Below are 19,090 nucleotides of genomic sequence, written 5' to 3' on the forward strand. Positions count from 1 at the left end.
TTTGGAGAGACTTTTTTCTATTGGTAACAGCCGTTGCATTCAAGAGAATTTGTCATACCACCAACTTGGATTCAGAGTATTTTCCTGCCTCTAACTGTCTGCCTGTCTAAATAAATCCATTTATCATTCAGCAAGCACTTATTGAGTGCCTACTTGGGAATGCGGGGGATAGCAGGGAGCAAGAGAGCTAGGCTTTGCCCTCATGGTGATTACATTTTAGCAGAACAGATAGTTAATTTGACATGCAAGGGCAAAAATTATACTATAGGACAATACGGTGGAAGCACAGTTCAGAGCACCTAATGTAGTGGGGGTAGGGTCAATACCAGCTTTGTAAATGCTACTTTGGGGAGCTTGAGGCAGTCCACAGGGTCTGTGTACATTGAAGAAGTGTCTTCCTCTTTTCTGGAACATGGCAAACTTTGCCCTGAATAAGGATGTGAGTAAATTTAGCTAATATTTTTACTCAAGACAGCCCAAGTGGTTCGTGTTTTTATTGTTTTTGTTGTCGCAGGCAGGGGCACCATGTGTCACAGGTCACTCCGGATCAGACGTCGTTCTGTGTCAGTGGTCAGGGGCTGCCCAACTCTGGACCCTGTGGGCTGTTACCATGCTGTAGTGTGTGTAAACATCCTACACTCTCAGCTGTGAGCTCAAGGTGGCTGGGAGAGGGTTGTTTACTCCTTCTGCCATGGAAAACATCAGCTGAAGAAGAAACAGTCTCCACTCTGCAGATCGGACAGAATGCGACCTCCCTAATCAGCCAAGGCAGTACCCCAGCGGAGAGCTGTCCATCAGGCCCCCTGGGTTGCGCTTCTGTGGCTAAGTACAACCAGAACCAGATGTGAGCTGGATAGACATGCCCTCAGTGACCACAGAGTTTTCAACAAGCTGTGAAAAGCTGGGTACTTGCCTACCAGTGCTCTTGATCCTGAAATTTGATTCCGAAATTTCCGCCCAGTGCCTCTTGAAGTGGTGGGGATAAAATGAGAAGAAGGCTGCCTATTTGGGAGATTGGGACCAGGCCTAAGAGGCATGATGTTTGGGTAGCATCTTCCCAACACTTAAAATTAGCATTGTTCTCAGATCACAGGCCTTGACAGCATTTACTGACAAGCACTGCTGGTTCACGGTTTTTAGTTAATGGTAATTATTTGCCCGTTTGCAACTTATCATGCAATGGGTGATTATTTCATACTTCAAAAATTGGCTGGATGTTTTGTGAAGCCTATAGGATCTGTTATATTTAGTTTGATTTAGCATAACTGGTCTCTTCGAATTCCACTTCCCTTTGGCTTCAGATGTGGAGAGCTCAGCATTCAGCAGGCAACTGCACATAGCCTGTTTGGGGGAAGAGTGGAAATTCACTGTGGCGGCTGCTGAGTCTGTTCTTTTCCTCTTACCTGTCTCTCTTTCCACCCAACAGGAGGAGGTGCGCCAGTCTGTAACTCCTGCTGAGCCAGTCCAGTACTATTTCACACTGGCTCAGCAGCCCACCGCCGTCCAAGTCCAGGGGCAGCAGCAAGGCCAGCAGACCACCAGCTCCACGACCACCATCCAGCCTGGGCAGATCATCATTGCACAGCCTCAGCAGGGCCAGGTCTGTGAGCTGCTGAGGATGCCCATCCAGCAAGACAGTGTCCCGTAGGTTTTTGGATGGGCAGAGCTTGATCAGGGCAGAGGCAACCAGATCATTATAGAGCACTGCATTTAAAGTCTGGAAACTGGAACTTTTCCCCAGATTCAGTTCCTGGGGTGAGATGTCACCCTAATCTCTCTGAATTCTGTTTTTCTCAAAGGTCAAATGAGGAAAGCAGTGGACAGTATGTTCTCCAGGATCCCTATTAGCTCAGAAATTTTAGAAGGCAAAAAAACATGTCTGTAATGCCTTAGGAAGAGTAGTGGGATCTCTGTAGCGGTACTAAAGTGAACTCCATGCCTACTATGCCAGAAGTGGAACTTGTGCCCTTAAAGGGAGAGATTAGGTGTCATTGCCAGGTTGCATACTCCTCCCCATCCTTTCTCTGTCCCATGTTTGTGTCAAGTGACCTGCTCTTTTTACGATAGTAATCAGAGGACTCTTTCTCTCCTCAGTAGTAGTGTTGAGAGCAGTAGCATTCATGTTTGTTGGGGGTCATGAGAGGCTGCAGAGAACTCTGTACTATGAGCTCTGAATACACATTCTCTGTCAATCATTATTAATTCATCAAACACTGAGCATCCTCTGAGGGGAAAGTCCTGCACTATGTATTGGGGATACAGGCATGAATGAAATAGTCCATATATTCAGAGAATTCACAATTTAGTTGTGGATGCAAATACTTAAAGGTTGTACCACCACATGGGAATGTGTACAGGGTGTTATAGGAGCACATCAAAAGGAGTACCTTGGCTTAGTGCAGTGGCTCACACCTGTAATCCTAGCACTTTGGGAGGCCAAGGTGGGAGGAACCCAGGAGTTTGAGGTTACAGTGAGGTAGGATCGTGCCATGCACTTCAGCCTGGGCAGCACAGCAAGACCTTTAATTTTTTTTAAAAAAAAATAGGTGGTAGGGGGGTGTGATGGCTCATGTCTATAATTACATCACTTTAGGAAGCTGAGGCAGGAGGATTGCTTGAGCCCATGTGGTCAGGTCCAACCTGGACAACATGGTGAGACCCGGTCTCTACAGAAGATTCAAAACATTAGCCAGGCATGGTGGCATGTGCTTGTGGTCCCAGCTATTTAAGAGGCTGAGATGGGAGGATTACTTGAGCCAAGGAAGTCAAGCTACAGTGAGCTGTGATTGTTCCACTGCAGTCCAGTCAAGGTGGCAGAGCAAGATCCTGTCTCAAAAAAAAAAAAAAAGAAATAGGGGAGGGAATGAGTATCTAAGAAAGATATGAAGGAGGTGTCAGATGATGTTCCTAAAGAGAATAAAATGAGTGTTAGGGAATAGTGGAAGTTAATGAAAGAAAGCGGGGAAGGATGGTATTGCCAGTAGAGGACACAGCACAGCAAAAGCTTAGAGGTGAGAAACTACAGGGAGTTGTGGGAAAGTAGTTGGCATAGGGCACCATCTAAGCAAGTTTGAAAAGACAGGTAGTGAACACATCCTGGACAACCTTGTGTATTCTAATAAGGAGCTGGATTTGCCTAGAAGAAAAAAAATGGGGTAGAGGTAGATTAATTGATTTATTCACTGATGTTTTTTTAAAGATAAGTTCTCACTTGGTCACCCAGGTTGGAGTGTAGCAGCACAATCATAGCTCACTGCAGCTTCAAGCTACTGGGCTCAAGCAATCCTCTTCAGCCTCCTGGGGAACTGGGACTTCAGGCATGTGCCACCACACCTGGCTAATCTTTCAATTTTTTGTAGCGATGGTGTCTCATGTTTCACAGGCTGGTCTCAAACTCCTGGCCTCAAGCCATCCTTCCACCTTGGCTTCCCACAGTGGTGGGATGAAAGCATGAGCCGCCATGCCCAGTTGGGAGGTATATGTAAATAATTATGATTTGGCCAGGTGCAGTGGCTCACACCTGTAATCCCAGCACTGTGAGAGGCCAAAGCAGGAGGGTCATGCGAGCCCAGGAGTTCAAGACCAGCCTGCGCAACATGGCAAGACCTTGTCTCAAAAACAAATAAACACACAAAGAATTAAAATTAAGTGTGACGCACAACTGCCAGCTGAAAAGATGGTGGCTTCCTAGAGAGCTGGCGGTTGATTTGGAGGGAGGCTCAGGCTACACTATATAGGAGCCATGGAAGTGGCAGAGCCCAGCAGCCCCACTGAAGAGGAGGAGGAGGAAAGAGGAGCACTTGCTCCAATCCTGAAGGGGCTGAGGACCAGGCAGTGGGGGCACAGGGGAGTGTGGGCAGCCACAGTGAGGAGTGAGGCTGCCAGTGCTGATGATGGGAGTCCCAACACTTCAGGAGCCAGCCCTAAGTCCTGGTAGGTGCCCCCAGCAGGCCTTGAGGCCCAAATTCGAACACCAAAGGTCAGCTGTCCAGAGAATTTGATTGTCTACCTGGACCTGTCAGAGGAAATGTCACTGCTAAAGCTGGAGTCATTCAATGGCTCCAAAACCAATGCCCTCTACATCTCCCAGATGATTGAGATGTTCATGCGGACAAAACACAAGGTCAACAAAAGCCACAAGTTTGCTGGTGGTGGTGAACAACGACACGGCCTGGCTATCTGGCCTGACCTCCAACTCCCGTGAGCTCTGCAACCACCTCTATGATCTGGAGACATGTCTTTATGATCTGGTATCCTGTTCCACCTTCAGTCTAGAAGGACTTTTCAGCCTGATCCAGCAGAAAACTGAGCTTCCACTCAGAGAACGTGCAGACCATTCTTCTACCATACGTAGTCTGCACCATCCTTGTCTACATCCGCCCAGCCAGCCCCAGTTCTCCTTGATGGAGCCCATGAAGAAATGTTCCAGTGCCCATATTTCTTCTTTGATGTTGTTTACATCCACAATGGCACCAAGGAAAAGGAGGAGGAGATGAGCTAGAAGGACATGTTTGCCTTTACAGGCAGCCTGGACTGCATGGCAAAACTGTTGGCTCACCCCTGCAGTGGCCCTGCCAGAGCCACACTTCCTACATCCTGCTTGAGGAGGAGGATGAGGCCACTGAGATTGAGGCCACTGTCTGAACCATCCCTGTACATCTGCACCTTCTTGTGCAAGGAAGCTCTTGGCCTAAAGCCTTAATTCTTAAACCAGGTTCCTTGGGACCCCCAAGGGGTGCCAGGTGGCACCTAGGGTACCTTGCAGGGTCCTGGGAGGGAAACTTAGGATTGCAGGAGGGATTCTAGGAACTCTAGATGCCCATCTTCTGTGTTTCCCAGCCCATTCCCACTCCTGGTTTGTCATGGATAATTTTTGTCCTTCCTTGCGTGATTTTTGTCATCAAAATAAAAATTGAGACTCGTTAACAGTAACAACAACAAAAAAAAACTAAAAATAATCATGAGGGCCAGGCACAGTGGCTCATGTCTGTAATCCCAGCACTTTGGGAGGCCGAGGCGGGTGGATCACCTGAGGTTGGGAGTTCGAGACCAGCCCGACCCACATGGAGAAACCTTGTCTCTACTAAAAAGTACAAAATTAGCAGGATGTGGTGGTACATACCTATAATCCCAACTACTTGGAAGGCTGAGGCAGGAGAATTGCTTCAATCTGGAAGGCTGAGGTTGTGGTGAGCCAAGATTGTGCCATTGCACTCCAGCCTGGGCAACAAGAGTGAAACTCCATTAAAAAAAAAATAATAATAAATAACACATAATTATGATTTTAGGATTTATTCCCTGCTCATTTACTTATCCATATAACAAAAAATTAGTGCCTGTTTTATGCCAGACACTGCTAGGCAGGAGTCGATCAAAGATAATGGCTGCTCAGTCACTGCCTCAAGGCCTCTACTACACCATGATGCCTAAGGGACCTTCTTTGGCTAATGCTTGTGCCTCTGCAGTGGTGAGAGCTTTACCTGCCAAAGGCTTTATCCCTTTACAGACTGAACTTAGAGGGAGTCTGCCAAGGGCAGACTCTGGTTGGCTGATCATTCTAAGAAGCTCATGGCTATTGTGCCCTGACAGCAGGGCACACCATACGTGATTTGACAGCTGCCATGCTAACACAAGCCCTCATTTTCCTGAAATGATTTAGAAATACCTTGAAAATCCTCTTGGGAAAATTGGGTTGATATAGTACAGTGATGAGTTGGCAGCATGCATTTCTTTTTAGTCAGCAAGAATTTCATCTATCCACTTCTTTGCCAACCCAGACCTGCTCAGCTTGGAACTGAGAAGGCTTGTGAGGATGGTGAAGTTGGTCCTTCCCAGCATTTCCTGGCTGTTCTTTCACCATCTTGCTGCTTCAGGGTGGCCTTGTGCTGTGTCACACCTCCCTGGACCCATAGTGATGGCTATTTCAAGTTGAGTGCAGGTATCCTTTGTAGGACAGAATACGTATGTATTAAACAGTTGGAAAGAATGAATATTTTGGTAAAAATGAATTCTGTGTTTTCTGTCATAAATTGGAAACTTATTTCTGGAGGTTTGGGAATAGGCTGAGTTGAAAACTGTGGTACCAGATGTTTTCTGTTGGCCTAGCCCACTGCATGTACTTTTAGAACACCTGGCTGTGTTTCTTTCCTGCCCTTCTCCAGTTTATAGTAATTTCTCCTTAGTAATTCCTTGAATCTCATCTGTTGTTCACAGAACACATCCATCCCCTTCCCTTGTAACTCTGGGTGCATACTTGTAATTTTCAGTAACCTATGCAGTCAGAATTAAGAACATCAGAATAGCAACATCAGTTGAAGTTTTTGTTTCATTGAGACTTCCATAGTCTTCTTACCGAGGTGATTAATTCAGAGTAGGGAGAGATAGTGACAGAATTCAAGTCAGGGTTTGGGTGTACAGGTGTAGTTCAAAATGCTCCACCACCCCCTCTCCATCACTACCATCACCAGATGAGCCAGATGTGCTCACTTCTCTAGGTCACCTCTAAAAGTCACAACTAGTACTAACGTTTTGAGATTTGAAAGAATGACCCTTTTGGCAGCTTGTGTCTTTAACGTCTCTTAAAAGAGTGCATTTCATAGGACTACAGCCGTTAAGTGTGTGTTACAGAAACAGAATCTGCTAAGTCATACATTGGGCAGAAATTTCTTAAATCCGAGAATGTTATTTTTAGAGAGTTAGAGTTCTTGCTTTCTTAAATTCTATTAATTTGGGGTTGACTTAGGTAAGAGTCTGTGTCTTAACAGTGTCCAGTGAGTTAGCAGTGGTTGCTCTCCTGTGGGAAGGCATACTGTCGTCCAGAGCAGCCATCTGGTCAGTGTGGGCAGGAATTGCTCTGCAGCTTGAATGGGGTGAGAGCCAGTGTGCACTAGGGCCACCCTTGGAGATGCACCCCTGTGCTTTATTTTCCTCTCAATGTCTTATATACCTAAGAAAGAGCATATGATCCTGAACTAAATAAATTCATACGAACTCTTTCCATGTAATGTTATCCTCCAAATTCACCTGCCCCAGACTTGACTTTAGCTCTTTCTGAAGTAAACTGTCATGGTTGCTTTTAATTTTTTCTGTATTGTATGTGACTTATCATCACTAACAGGCCTGTGAAAAAGTTGCAGCATTCAGGGCACAGAGATTTATGTTTGGGACGCATGCTAATATTGTGTACTATGAGCCTAAAGATATTTTTGGCTTTCCTTTCATTTTGGAGAGTGACTTTAGCAATGCTCTAAATCCAAAGGATTTTGTAGGTTGAGTATTACTAATATTGAGATGAGTTTAGGCATTCATGGAGAGGGTTTGCTCCTGGCAAATTGCTCGTTATTAATCTCTTGGTAATCCTGTAGGCTCTGAGCCTGAACTCATGCAGCATTCTCATAACTCTTCCTTTCAGACCACACCTGTGACCATGCAGGTTGGAGAAGGTCAGCAGGTGCAGATTGTCCAGGCTCAGCCTCAGGGTCAAGCCCAGCAGGCCCAGAGTGGCACTGGCCAGACCATGCAGGTGATGCAGCAGATCATCACTAACACAGGAGAGATCCAGCAGATCCCGGTGAGTACTGCTCTGAGGTCTGTCTTCATGACTTTGTAGAAGGAAATACTTAAAGTTATGTATATATATTTAAACACATGCACAATACTGGTATTTTTTTGTTTGTTTTTTTTTTTTTCTGAGATGGGGCTTGCTCTGTCACCCAGGCTGAAGTGCAGTGGTTTGATCTCAGTTCACTGCAACCTCTGCCTTCCAGGTTCAAGCGATTCTCCTGCCTCAGCCTTCCTACTAGCTGGGATTACAGGCGCATGCCACCACGCCTGGCTAGTTTTTCTGTTTGTAGTAGAGACAGAGTTTCACAGTGTTGCCCAGGCTGGTCTCAAACTCCTGACCTCAGGTGATCCACCAACCTCGGGCTCCCAAAGTGTTGGGATTGCAGGCATGAGCCACCATGCCGGGCCCACATACTTTTTATATATATGCGTGTGTGTATGTTTTGTTTTTAACCTATATACTTAGTGTTCCTGACCACAACGTGCTTCACTGTGTTTGTTCCCTGCTTTCCTTTAATGCAGGTTCAGGTTCACCACAATGGGTCAGCTCCTCAGTTTTCCCTCATTCCACCTACACAGGAAATCATTGTAACCACTACCCATGGCAAGGCCCAAAGGCCCTGTGAGGCAGTCCTGTCTTTTGATTAGCAGAGGATAAGAGGGAGGTGTATAGGAAAGGCCATAAATACACTTGTTGCATATTCATGAGTCAGTTCCCAGTGGAGCCTGCAGTAAAGTGTATTTTTGGCTTTCATATAACTTATCCATTCCTTTACTGTGGACTGCTGCTTCCTGTGTGCCTTGAGGGATTTCATTTCTTAGATTTGTTGGCTTTTTTACTTGTACTCCTTCTTTTGTAAAAATATGTCTTTGTCTTAACACTTGCAGTCTGTACATTGGTCATTTTACCCCCAAAACTGGTAAGTGAGTGAAACAGAGCAGTTCTGTTTCCTACCCTTTGCCCTTTCTGTCGTAAATGAAATGGAGGCGGGTATAGAAACTCACATAGACTTGGTTAATCATTTCCGCTGTGAAAATTCTAAAAGCATCCTTAGATCAGTTTAGGAATTGTTATTCATCTGAAGTTAACATAGTAATAGACCAAGAGAAAGCTTAGGAAAGTGGAGTGTGTATGTCTCTTTCTCCACCTCCCACGGGTGCTCGATATCCATAGATTGCAGGTGACTGGGCTCTGCCTTGCTTCATTGTTTGAGTCCCCAACCCCAAGATTGCTGTTGAGTGGTTCTCATTTTTGCAAGTGAAGGCACCACCACAGGTTCATTTAAGCAGAGAAGAGTTCCACCTGGCAGATACTTTAACGCTCTGGGGCACGGAGTGTTAGCCCAGACAATTTGTGGCAGAATTCACTATTTCATCTTCATTGGTTCAGGCACCTTCTGTAGGAGTCTTCATTTCCATACTCTTTAGGCAGCTAATTGGAATGTTCCCAACAGATGAGCTTTAGGAAGGAATCTTTATTTCCCTTTCAAAAATCCAGAGCTTATTTTCTCAGTAATCAATGTAAAAAAGCTGTGAGGATCCCCAGACCTGGCCTGCCATAGGGGAATGAGAGACGGATCATCACCAAATGTCTTAACCTAAGCCTAAAAGGAAAGCTTCTTGCTTTTGTTGAAGAGCTGCTTGGAACCATTTGGCTCAGAGCTTGTCAGTCACATTTGGGTTTCTGCAAAGAGCTATTCCCAGCTAGAAAATTTTACATCCTGTGGCTGTCAGTATACCTTCTCCCACTCCTGGGACAAGGCTTTACTGTGGACTGCTGCTTTCACCTTGTGATCCCTGACTGGAGTTCTGGGGACTTCTGGGACTAGCCACCATCAGTGTCTGTAGATGAGGTTTCCCAAGCCTCCGCCCAGCTGCCTTCCTCCGCACAAGCAACTTAACATTGTTGCCAGGAAGCTGCATTATAGGATTTAGGTGGGGAATTCAGGGTTGGCACCACAGCCTCCCAGCAGCTTCTCTTGGCATATTCTCAGGAAAGAAATAACTGCAGGTCATAATACTCTTGCCCTTTCTCCTTTGAACCAGATTTTTAGTGGGTTTAGATTGTGTGTCCCTGAGTCTTAACTGAAGTGAACAATTCTGGAATGGTCTACCATGAACTTCAGAGGTAGTTTTTTCTTGGTAGTTCAAATTCTGTGAGGCTGGAAGTCTCAGAGACGCATTTTGATTGAACACCGCATGCAGGAGTGAAGCTTCATCCATTAGCATTTTCCTCATGGAAGGAAGAGTCCTGCAGTGAAGTTATTTCTTGAAGGCCAGAGGGAAATTTGCTCCAGAGCAGAGGCAACACTTGCCTGTTAGCTGCAAGAAGCTCCCCCTTGCAACAAGGGTAGGCCGGACAGCCAGGGCAGGTGGTTTCTGGGGCCCCCAGATAGAAAGACCTAGGTATCCATGCTCCCCAAATCCCTTTCATTTCCTCTAAATCAGGGGCGTGAAAGTCTGCAGTCCTCTTCTGCTGACCATTATCTTTGCTGAGCTACGGTTCTCTCACGTAGTAACTGCCTTGCTCCTCTTCTCATCCCCAGCTCAAAGCACTAATACTTTTATGTTACACTGGAGCGTTAAGAGCCTGAGTTAAGGCTTTTAGCACACAATTAAATGCAGCATGTGGTATTATTGTATTATCTGAGATTTAATCCTAAGCATGAGAGACTCTAAGGGCACTTTTGTAGCTTTAGTTTCCCATGGTGGGGTTTTCTGTGAAAGGTTTATTGATTCTACTTCCCCTTGGGAGGTGTTTGGCCAGAAGCTTGTGCTGATCACCGAGGATCCTAAAAGTCCCATAGACCCCCGCGGGCCTAGCTCCTGGGGACAGAGATGGTTAAGCAGGCCAGCTGCTGCCTCCAGGAGGTGCAGCATGGGGCAGAGCAGTGTGAGGGCTGTGGCGTGGAACGATGGCTGCCTGCTTTGGGCTCCTGGCGGATGCTTGATCTCTACAATATTGGGAATTGTGGGAGATGGGAGGGAAAGAGGCCCACACTTAATGTACAGGCATTCTTACGATGTCAGACAGATAAATTCCTAAGATAAACTGTGATCATGTAGCTAAGAGCTAGCAAATAATGAGCATACAGCCATGCTGTTCTCACCTTTGTGACAGGATCTTTTGGGAGTTTTTTCTGAAGTCTGTTCAGGGAACGTCCTCTCTGCTGTGTTGTGTGACTTGTGGGATGTGGATACTCTGTTTTTGCTTGTTTTGACCTCTGTTTAAAGGGGACTTTTTTCAGGGCAGGCTTCTTTGGAGGGCTTGAGGGGTAGGGGGCAATCACCATCTCTGGTCATAGAAAGTTTGCGTGTTTGAGATTATACTCAATGTCTTATGGTCTCTTTGTCTCTGCCCCTGCCCTAGGTGCAGTTGAACGCCGGCCAGTTGCAGTATATTCGCTTAGCCCAGCCTGTATCAGGCACCCAAGTTGTGCAGGGACAGATCCAGACACTTGCCACCAATGCTCAACAGGTATGTGCACCAGAGACACAGGCTTGTGTTGGAGACCAGCAGCAGATGGCTTCTGACTGGAAAGGAGCGCTGAGCACACAGCTCTCTTGCCACCTCATCCTTCAGCCAGAGGCACTGCCTCCACATCCTCCATATCTCTTCTGCACTCTAAGAGGCATGGGTGGTAATTAGAAGATCAGATTCAAAGGGTTTTCTCTTACCATCTGGTTCTCAAGGGGCAGAGAAATGCAAGTCATGGGGGAGCCTCGAAGGTGCCTGAAAGAAACCTTATAGGTGTGCATACCCATTAGACCCGGGAAATGTTTGACAGACTTCCTGATTGTCAGGCTGAGTTTCCATCTTTAAACCCAAGTGGCTGTTGTGTTCTGGCACCCTCTGTGCCCTTTGAAAAGCTTGCTTAGATTTTATTCCCACGTCCTCTTGCATCCCTAACCAGAAAAATTGCCCCTCTCCTCTCCTCTTGTGCCCTACAATATTGATGGCTATGAGTCACAGGTGGTGAGGGGGCTGCCTCCCTGGGCTTGGGGGTATTGAGGGATGTGGGCATCATTTACACAAGATGGGGAGGCTGCTGGTTAAGGGGAGGCATTGTTAATGGATTCTTTTGCCTCAGACCGAAAAAAAGCAGCGATCGTTTAAGAGCTGTACCCGTCTGGCCCAGTTGCATTTCTGGTGATGTATCTATTGACAGTGGTGACAGAGCTAAGTTTGTAGAGCAGGTCTCCGAAGATCTCATTTGGGAAAATAGGAGGAATGAGCCAAAAGCAAGGCTTCTGAGTTCCATATAGTCTCTGGGATCATTAAGGGCTCTTTCTGTGCCCACTCCCTGGCTTACCTAAGGACTTGGCTTTTTCATAACTGATACTCACACCCTTCCCCCAGCCCCTCTTTTTAACCTTGTAAGATTCTTCCCTGGGATCCAAAAAACATAATGGCATGGGAATGGGAGGAAATGAGAAGGAAGCTTCTTGGTTTCTCAGAAGTCAGTTTGGGGATGAGCGCGGTAGCTTACACCTGTAATCCCAGCACTTCGGGAGGCCAAGGCAAGTGGATCACTTGAGGTTGGGAGTTTGAGACCAGCCTGGCCAACATGGTGAAACCCCGTCTCTACTAAAAATACAAAAATTATGTGGACATAGTGGTACATACCTGTAATCCCAACTACTCAGGAGGCTGAGGCACAAGAATCACTTGAACCCAGGAGGTGGGCGTTGCAGTGAGGCGAGATTGTGCCACTGCTCTCCAGCCTAGGCAACAGAGTGAAACTCCATCTCTAAAAAAAAAGAAAAAAGAAAAAAGTCAGTTTTGGGAACAGAACTAAAGCCAAAAAATGGGGGAGGATGGGGAGAAGCAAGAAAGAGGTGGCTGAGGGCAGTGCAGATCTCCATAAATACAGGTTGTAATTGTGACAACCTAGTACCTAGTAGGCGCTCAGTAAATGTTTGTTGAATGAAGCTGAATGAATAATATGTAAATAAAATTTAAAGGTAAATGAAACCTCAGCTAATATGAATGGCAGTCCTGCTGTCCACAGAGCAGTTAACCTTCTTACCTATGAGGAGTATTTTCCATTTGCCTCAGGCTCACTTATTTATTCTGCAGACATTTCTGGAATACTTACTTTGTATGGGGTCCTGCCCTCATGCAGCTTCTAGGCTGTTTGAAGGAAAGGGACCCAAAATAAGAAGGAAAAATAGTAAAAAATAATTGTGAAGCCTTCTCTACCTGTTCCCTTTCTTGTTCTTCGTAGCCTCATGGGTAGGCTTGCAGGGGTTGTTTTTGGTGTTGGTGAGGACATTTCAGAGGACAGTCCTTGCCTTGCAGGCTGGCTGTGGTGATTCCAGGAAATGGTACACAGAGGACACTGCAGGTCAGATGTTCCATAGAAACATGTGTGTGCACACCGCAGTCTTCTTTCTAGTTTACCAGTAGTTTACCAGGCTGCTCCCAGCAGTCGTCATTATACATGCATCTACATGTCAGTAAATTTATCTAAAATCCATTTACAGTCTACACGTAAGATTTTAAGTACATGTGATAAATGTTGTCTTTGTTCCACTCCCCCTTCCTCCTCCCCTCCTTTGGCCCAGAGGGCTGTGCAGTGCCTCTCTCGGAAAAAGTACTTCGTAGGTTTGCCATGAGGACTGCTGGGGCCAAGGCCACTTGCTCGCCAGGGTGTTTCATATTCCAGTCAGATGATCTGGGTGATACGGGTTTGGTTTGGAGCCCACCTTCCAAGAATGAAAGAGACCACTCACCGTTTTGTCTGACACTTTGCACTCCGCCTTCACTGGCTGAAAGACTGACTCTGAGGACTTCTGCCCCAAACCACAGCACCTAGGAGCTATGTGTTCTGTTTGAGCTTCAGACCTTGAGATGAGTGGGTGGTTGAGGAAAATAGGCAGACATTAGAGAGATGGGTGTGGGAACCATATATTATGTGTTTCAGGATTCTCTGGGTCCCTTTGTGCTGCCAACTCTTGGGGTAGCCATCAGATCAGTGCTAGGAGATTAGGAGGGGCCTTTGCTTTCTTACTACTCATTGAGCACCTGCTGGGCACTTTATATGCCTTGTCTCATTTGATCTTTGTGACCCTCTTCTGGGTGGTGGGCTGGTGGATCAGAACCGTAGCTGACATGTCAACTCTGCCCTCTTTATTCTTACAGATTACACAGACAGAGGTCCAGCAAGGACAGCAGCAGTTCAGCCAGTTCACAGATGGACAGGTAGGGTACCCAGCCTGGGCAGGGGCAGAGGGAAGGAATTAGGGGGCAGGGTAGCAGGTAGTATCTGGGTTTGGATGGTTAGGGCGACTCTACTGTCCTCTACTAACAATCAGTGGATAGAAATTGTTAAAACAAGTACAGTATTTAAATCAGGGCATCTATCCTTTAGTTTTATAGACTTAGTGGGAACTAAAACTAATCTTAGATATGTAGCCTCAATTGCTATTTTACAGATGAGTCAACTGAGCCCTGGAGATGAGAAGTGCCTTGTCCACGCTCCCTTAGCTGTTCATTGCAGAGCAAGGACTAGAGTGCAAGTTTCCTGTTTCCCTCTAAGAACTAGATTTTTTTCCCCCCTAAGCCATGATGCTTTTTTAATAGCATGGACTGTTGAGATGCAGGGAACGTGTGACCTCTTGAGCTCTCTGGGTACCTGAAATTCAATAATTTTCAATCCATGCAAGGAGAGAATCTTCCCTTTTCCCTCTGCTTTCCCCTCACAGTACAGTCCCAGAGACCACTGAGGATATGATAGGATGACATGCCCAAATTTGTGCCCTCTGCTGCTCAAAAGGGAGAAGAGCTGGCGTCAGAACCCACCTCTGGCTTCTGCCAGCACCACATGCTAGGCTTACATATCAGGGGTCCCGTGAGGTCTTGGCTTTGATTTCTTTGGGGGAGCACCTGAGAAACCTAGTCAGTTGACCCTGACCTTCCTAAGTGGCTGTGTGAGTATTTTCTCCACCCTTGGAGGGTCTTGACTATAGTAAGTGTTTAATACCAGGCCACTTCCTTAGCAGGGCCCATGGAGAAAATTCAAATTCAGTTTAGCTTCAACCTGAGCCAGATACTCTCAGAAAAAGAGGAGAGGAGAGGGTAATCCTACTGCCCCTGCCAGTGTAGATTACCAAGAGATGGGGAAATGCTGACTTCCAAGCTGCTGGTACAGTGGTTCGAATTGCTTGTGTTTGCCACAGAGGAACAGCGTGCAGCAAGCTCGAGTCTCTGAGCTAACGGGAGAGGCAGAGCCCAGAGAAGTGAAAGCCACAGGAAATTCAACTCCCTGCACCTCTTCCCTGCCCACCACACACCCCCCCTCACACCGGGCTGGTGCCTCCTGTGTCTGCTGCTCCCAACCCCAGCAGAGCTCCACATCCCCTCCTCCTTCTGACGCCTTGCAGTGGGTGGTGGTTGAGGTATCTGGGACCCCCAACCAGCTCGAGACCCATAGGGAGCTGCATGCCCCTCTCCCAGGGGTGACCTCACTCTCTCCTCTCCACCCCTCGCAGCAGCTCTACCAGATCCAGCAAGTCACCATGCCTGCAGGCCAGGACCTCGCCCAGCCCATGTTCATCCAGTCAGCCAACCAGCCCTCCGACGGGCAGGCCCCCCAGGTGACCGGCGACTGAGGGCCTAAGCTGGCAAGGCCAAGGACACCCAACACAATTTTTGCCATACAGCCCCAGGCGATGGGCACAGCCTCCCTCCCCAGAGGACCCGGCCGACCTCAGCGCCTCCTGCAGGCTAGGACACTGGTGCACTACGCCCCATGCCCGGGGACCGAGATTCTCCAACTGAAAGATGCAATCTTTTTTGTTTCCTTTTTTTCCATTTTTTTCTCCAAGGAATCAATATTTCAATATGTTGAGCTGTGTGTCCAATGCTATGAAATTAAAATATTAAATAACATATTTATGGCATTTTCTTGAAGAGTGTGGTTGAAGAAATATTTCTCCTTTTGTTTTTCTTTTTTTTGGGGTTCTTACCGCCACTTGTTTTTAGGAGCGAATCTTCCCAGGGGTGTATGGTATTTCTTGACTCTTGGAACAGCTGCTGCCCCCAAGATTTGCCATGTTGTTCTGTTCTACCCTCAGATGGAATTAGGTGAATGTGTGTAGCTGCTTTTTCACTAGTGGTCCTCTTCCCATCCCTTGCTCTTACCCTAGAGCTCTGTGTATTTGCATCCAGAAGCCATGGAAACATTCCTTGCATTTAAGAGACAGATGTATTTCCCATGGAGAATGAGTGGGTTCATTGCCACACTCTTTTCTCCCAGGGACCCAGGAGACTAAGGACTTTGTGCATTTGCTGCCCACCTCCCCTTTATTTTTTAAATGCATTAAAAACTGTGCTAGTTGCCTTTGCATGGACTTCAAACTGCATGAAATGCAATAAATCTCATTTTAGATAATTGAGAGTCTGGGTTTCTGTGTCTGGGGGCATTCATGGGGCCACTTTGCTTGGAAAGGTTCATTTGCCCTCAGGTTGGGTATCTGGGAGAGAGGGCCACCCTTGTGAGAAGGGCATGTTCAAGCTAAGCATGTCTAATTCAAACTGCAGTCCTTAGCTGATTTTTTTTTTTTTTTTTTTGTCTTGCTCTATTGCCCAGGCTGGAGTGCAGTGGTGTGATCACTGCTCACTGCAGCCTCAATCTCCTGGGCTCAAGCAGTCCTCCCACCTCAGTCTCCTGAGTTGCTGGGACTATAGTCAGGTACCACCATGCCCAGCTAATTTTTTAATTTTTTATTGGTAGAGACAGGGTTTCACTCTATTGCCCTGGCTGGTCTTGATCTCCTGGGCTCAAGTGATCCTCCTACCTCAGCCTCCTGAAGTACTGGGATTATTCAGGCATGAGCCACTGTGCCTGGCCTACCTCAGCCAGTCTTAAAAGTGAACTTCATCAGAATATATTTGCTGCTCAGAGATGCCTGCCTGCTGGACTTACTAGATTCTCACCCGTGTATCAGATTGAGCTGTGTCCTGCTTGGTTAAGGGTCTTTCTCATGAAGAAAGCTGGCTCTATCAAACAAAGCCTGGGGTAAATCCTTCCAGTCCTGCCTGGCACAGGCTGGCATTCAGCTGCCTGCTGTGGCCATACCCATCACCTGCTGTGGCATGACATCTGCCACAGAGAGCAGCCCAGGCCCAGTGTCCGCCAGGAGTTCTACAGCCAAGACCTGCTTCCTGTTAATTGAAGCAGGGAGAATAGAGAGCGCATTCCACTTCTTCATTGGCCACAGAGGCCAGAGATGAGCCATCTTCATTACCTCCATCATGCCATCCTTCCAACTGGAAGAAGCTGCTGTTGACAGAAGAACAGTGAGCTGGGTACCAGGAAATGTAGGTATTTGCCCTAAAACCATGGACAACTCCCTTGTCTTTGGGACTGTCTCAATGGGTGAGGTGGAAATTGGGGAAAGGCTTATATTAGATGGCTTCAAGTCTGAGCCTGATGCTTTTATGATTTTCTCACCAAATATCCACTGTAAGACATGAATTGGGTTTCAACGAGTAGTTTCAGGTAACTACTGCCCTCTGATCTTTCTTCCTCCCAGGAGATTCCTTAGATCTCTGGGATCTGCTTAAATACGTTGCCTAGATTCAAGTCTGGCCAACTCTGCTCTTTCCTCTAGATGGGCAGATTGTCTTGATGATGGTGGCTTATACTCAAGCATCTATTTCATTTCCTTAACTATACCTCTCAGTCCATAAGAAAAAATTGCAATGAAAACAACATAATGAAATAATAAAGTAGGACAAATTAGAATTAGGAAAAATATAATTGAGTAGGAAATCAGGATTACTAGAAAACAAAAACATAAATATCATGGTTATAGAAACCTATGTAGTTGTTAGAGTTTTTTGACCCTGAGCTTCCTGGCCACCAAACCAAAAGAGATAAGACCAGATGAAGGATTCACATTATAAAGGAAAAATAACTTTTTTTTTCAAAAGTAAGTTTTTTTAGCTTTAAGGTTTTGGATACATGATACTGTGTATCCAAAGGGTAAAGCAGGTAACAGTTCATCAGAAGTCAGTAAGTCTGACCCCATAACACTGCGTCAGGGTCAGCTCCCACATGCTCCTGACTCCCAAATCAGTCCCTCCTTCTGTATCTAGTTATCTTCATTCTAGCTCTGGACTTCTTTTCTAAAGGGGGTCTTCTGGACTTCCCAGCTGTCCTGAACTTGGTCTTAGTGAGACCTCATATAATCAGCAAGTTTTCTCTGATAGCTGTGTGCCCAGCCCTGCATGCAGGGAATGCAAGAGGGTGAAAGTGAAGTGCAGAGGGGCCCTGAGCTTGGAGAAAAGGCAGAAGCTCCACAATTTAATTTCCTGGTGCCCTGTGTCCCACCTTGTTTGTTCTTTGGTTCATTCCTGAAAACCCAAGTGTGATTGGAGTTTCAGGCCAATGAATGAGTTCCTATTTCCCCATAGACTTCTATTCTTGTTTTAGAGATGTTTCGATCAGTTGTGATTAGCAAGCAGCTTGCCTGCTGAACACTTTCTCTTTAAATTGCCCTGCCAGCAGGGCCCATCCTGGTGTAAACAAACCCTTTTGTGCAGCCCAAGAGAGCCCCTATCTAATACCCAGCACGATCCCCTTACATCCGGAGCACTCTTTAAACATTTTTCCTAGCACTTGCAGCATCCGTCCTCCCTCCCGTTGATCTTCACAGTGACCCTGCAGGGGACACAGAAAGGCATCATGATCCCTGTGTCAGAGATGGAGCCATGGGAGGGCTAGTGAAGTGCAGTGACTTGCCCAAGGTCACTCCATGAATTAAGGGTGGAATTGAAACCAAAACACTGATCTCCTTACCCCCTGTGCATACACGGTTGCTCTCTGGCCAAAGGTGACGTGTATATGTGTAAGAAAGAACCAGGCTATTGAAATGCGAACTATCCCCTTTTGTTCAGTCTGCCTGAACTGACTGGCCAAGCCCTGAGTGTACGTGAAATAAATAAAGCAGTTGGGTCTAGTCTGGGGACAGCTGCTGTTGGGATAACTCTCCACAAGGATGACCTTGGAGATTGGAGACCCCTGGAATCAGGAGTGGATGGTCTGGCTGGCTTCCTTGCAGCGCAGGTCTGCGGAGGCCACAAGGGGGCAGCATGCAGCCCTCACCTGCATCTCTGGGAGGTGCCCTGTCGTCATCCCAACCGGAGATAATTCTAGGAACTAGTGGGAGTATGACTGTCCCCTTTCTTAACCCCTTTCCTGATAAGACCCTCTCACCCTTTGAAGGGAGGGTCCTCCCTAGGATAACCGTGAGGGCTGGAAACTGTACCTTCTGCAGAGTATTGCCTCAAGGTAGGTGGTCAGATTTTAATAAGGACTTTCTGACAGCTCAAGTTGGTTCAAGGTCCTTCTTATCTCCCCAGCTTTGTGTCTTTTCGCTCTCCTTTCTCCCACCACCTCCTGTACTCTATGCTCCTGTCATACCCAATTACTCACTGATTTCTGAACTTACTTCCACATTTTTCAGAATCCATCAAGGCCCAATTTAAATGGCCCTTGCTGAGAAAAACTTCTAATTC

General features: G+C 46.7%; 1 protein-coding gene and 1 pseudogene across 35 annotated transcripts in view; both read left to right on the plus strand.

Moving 5' to 3' along the window:
• NFYC (nuclear transcription factor Y subunit gamma) overlaps positions 1–15,959 on the plus strand; it is a 108,063-nt gene extending 92,104 nt beyond the window's left edge. For 14 of the 35 annotated variants that reach the window (XM_078331364.1, XM_054259201.2, XM_035251004.3 and 11 more), the window contains 5 exons: positions 1,427–1,600; positions 7,412–7,570; positions 10,934–11,041; positions 13,709–13,768; positions 14,746–15,959. In XM_078331364.1, coding sequence (XP_078187490.1) covers positions 1,427–1,600; positions 7,412–7,570; positions 10,934–11,041; positions 13,709–13,768; positions 14,746–15,177 — 933 coding nt within the window. In that variant the 3' untranslated portion in view covers positions 15,178–15,959. The remainder of the gene's footprint in view (positions 1–1,426; positions 1,601–7,411; positions 7,571–10,933; positions 11,042–13,708; positions 13,769–14,745) is intronic. The other 21 variants (XM_054259205.2, XM_078331370.1, XM_078331371.1 and 18 more) reach the window with 2 other exon arrangements.
• LOC144576980 (BRISC and BRCA1-A complex member 1 pseudogene) lies at positions 3,602–4,778 on the plus strand (annotated as a pseudogene).
• Positions 15,960–19,090: the final 3,131 nt, after the last annotated feature.

This window comes from Callithrix jacchus, chromosome 7, assembly GCF_049354715.1.
Source record: "Callithrix jacchus isolate 240 chromosome 7, calJac240_pri, whole genome shotgun sequence".
Taxonomy (NCBI): Eukaryota; Metazoa; Chordata; class Mammalia; order Primates; family Cebidae; genus Callithrix; species Callithrix jacchus.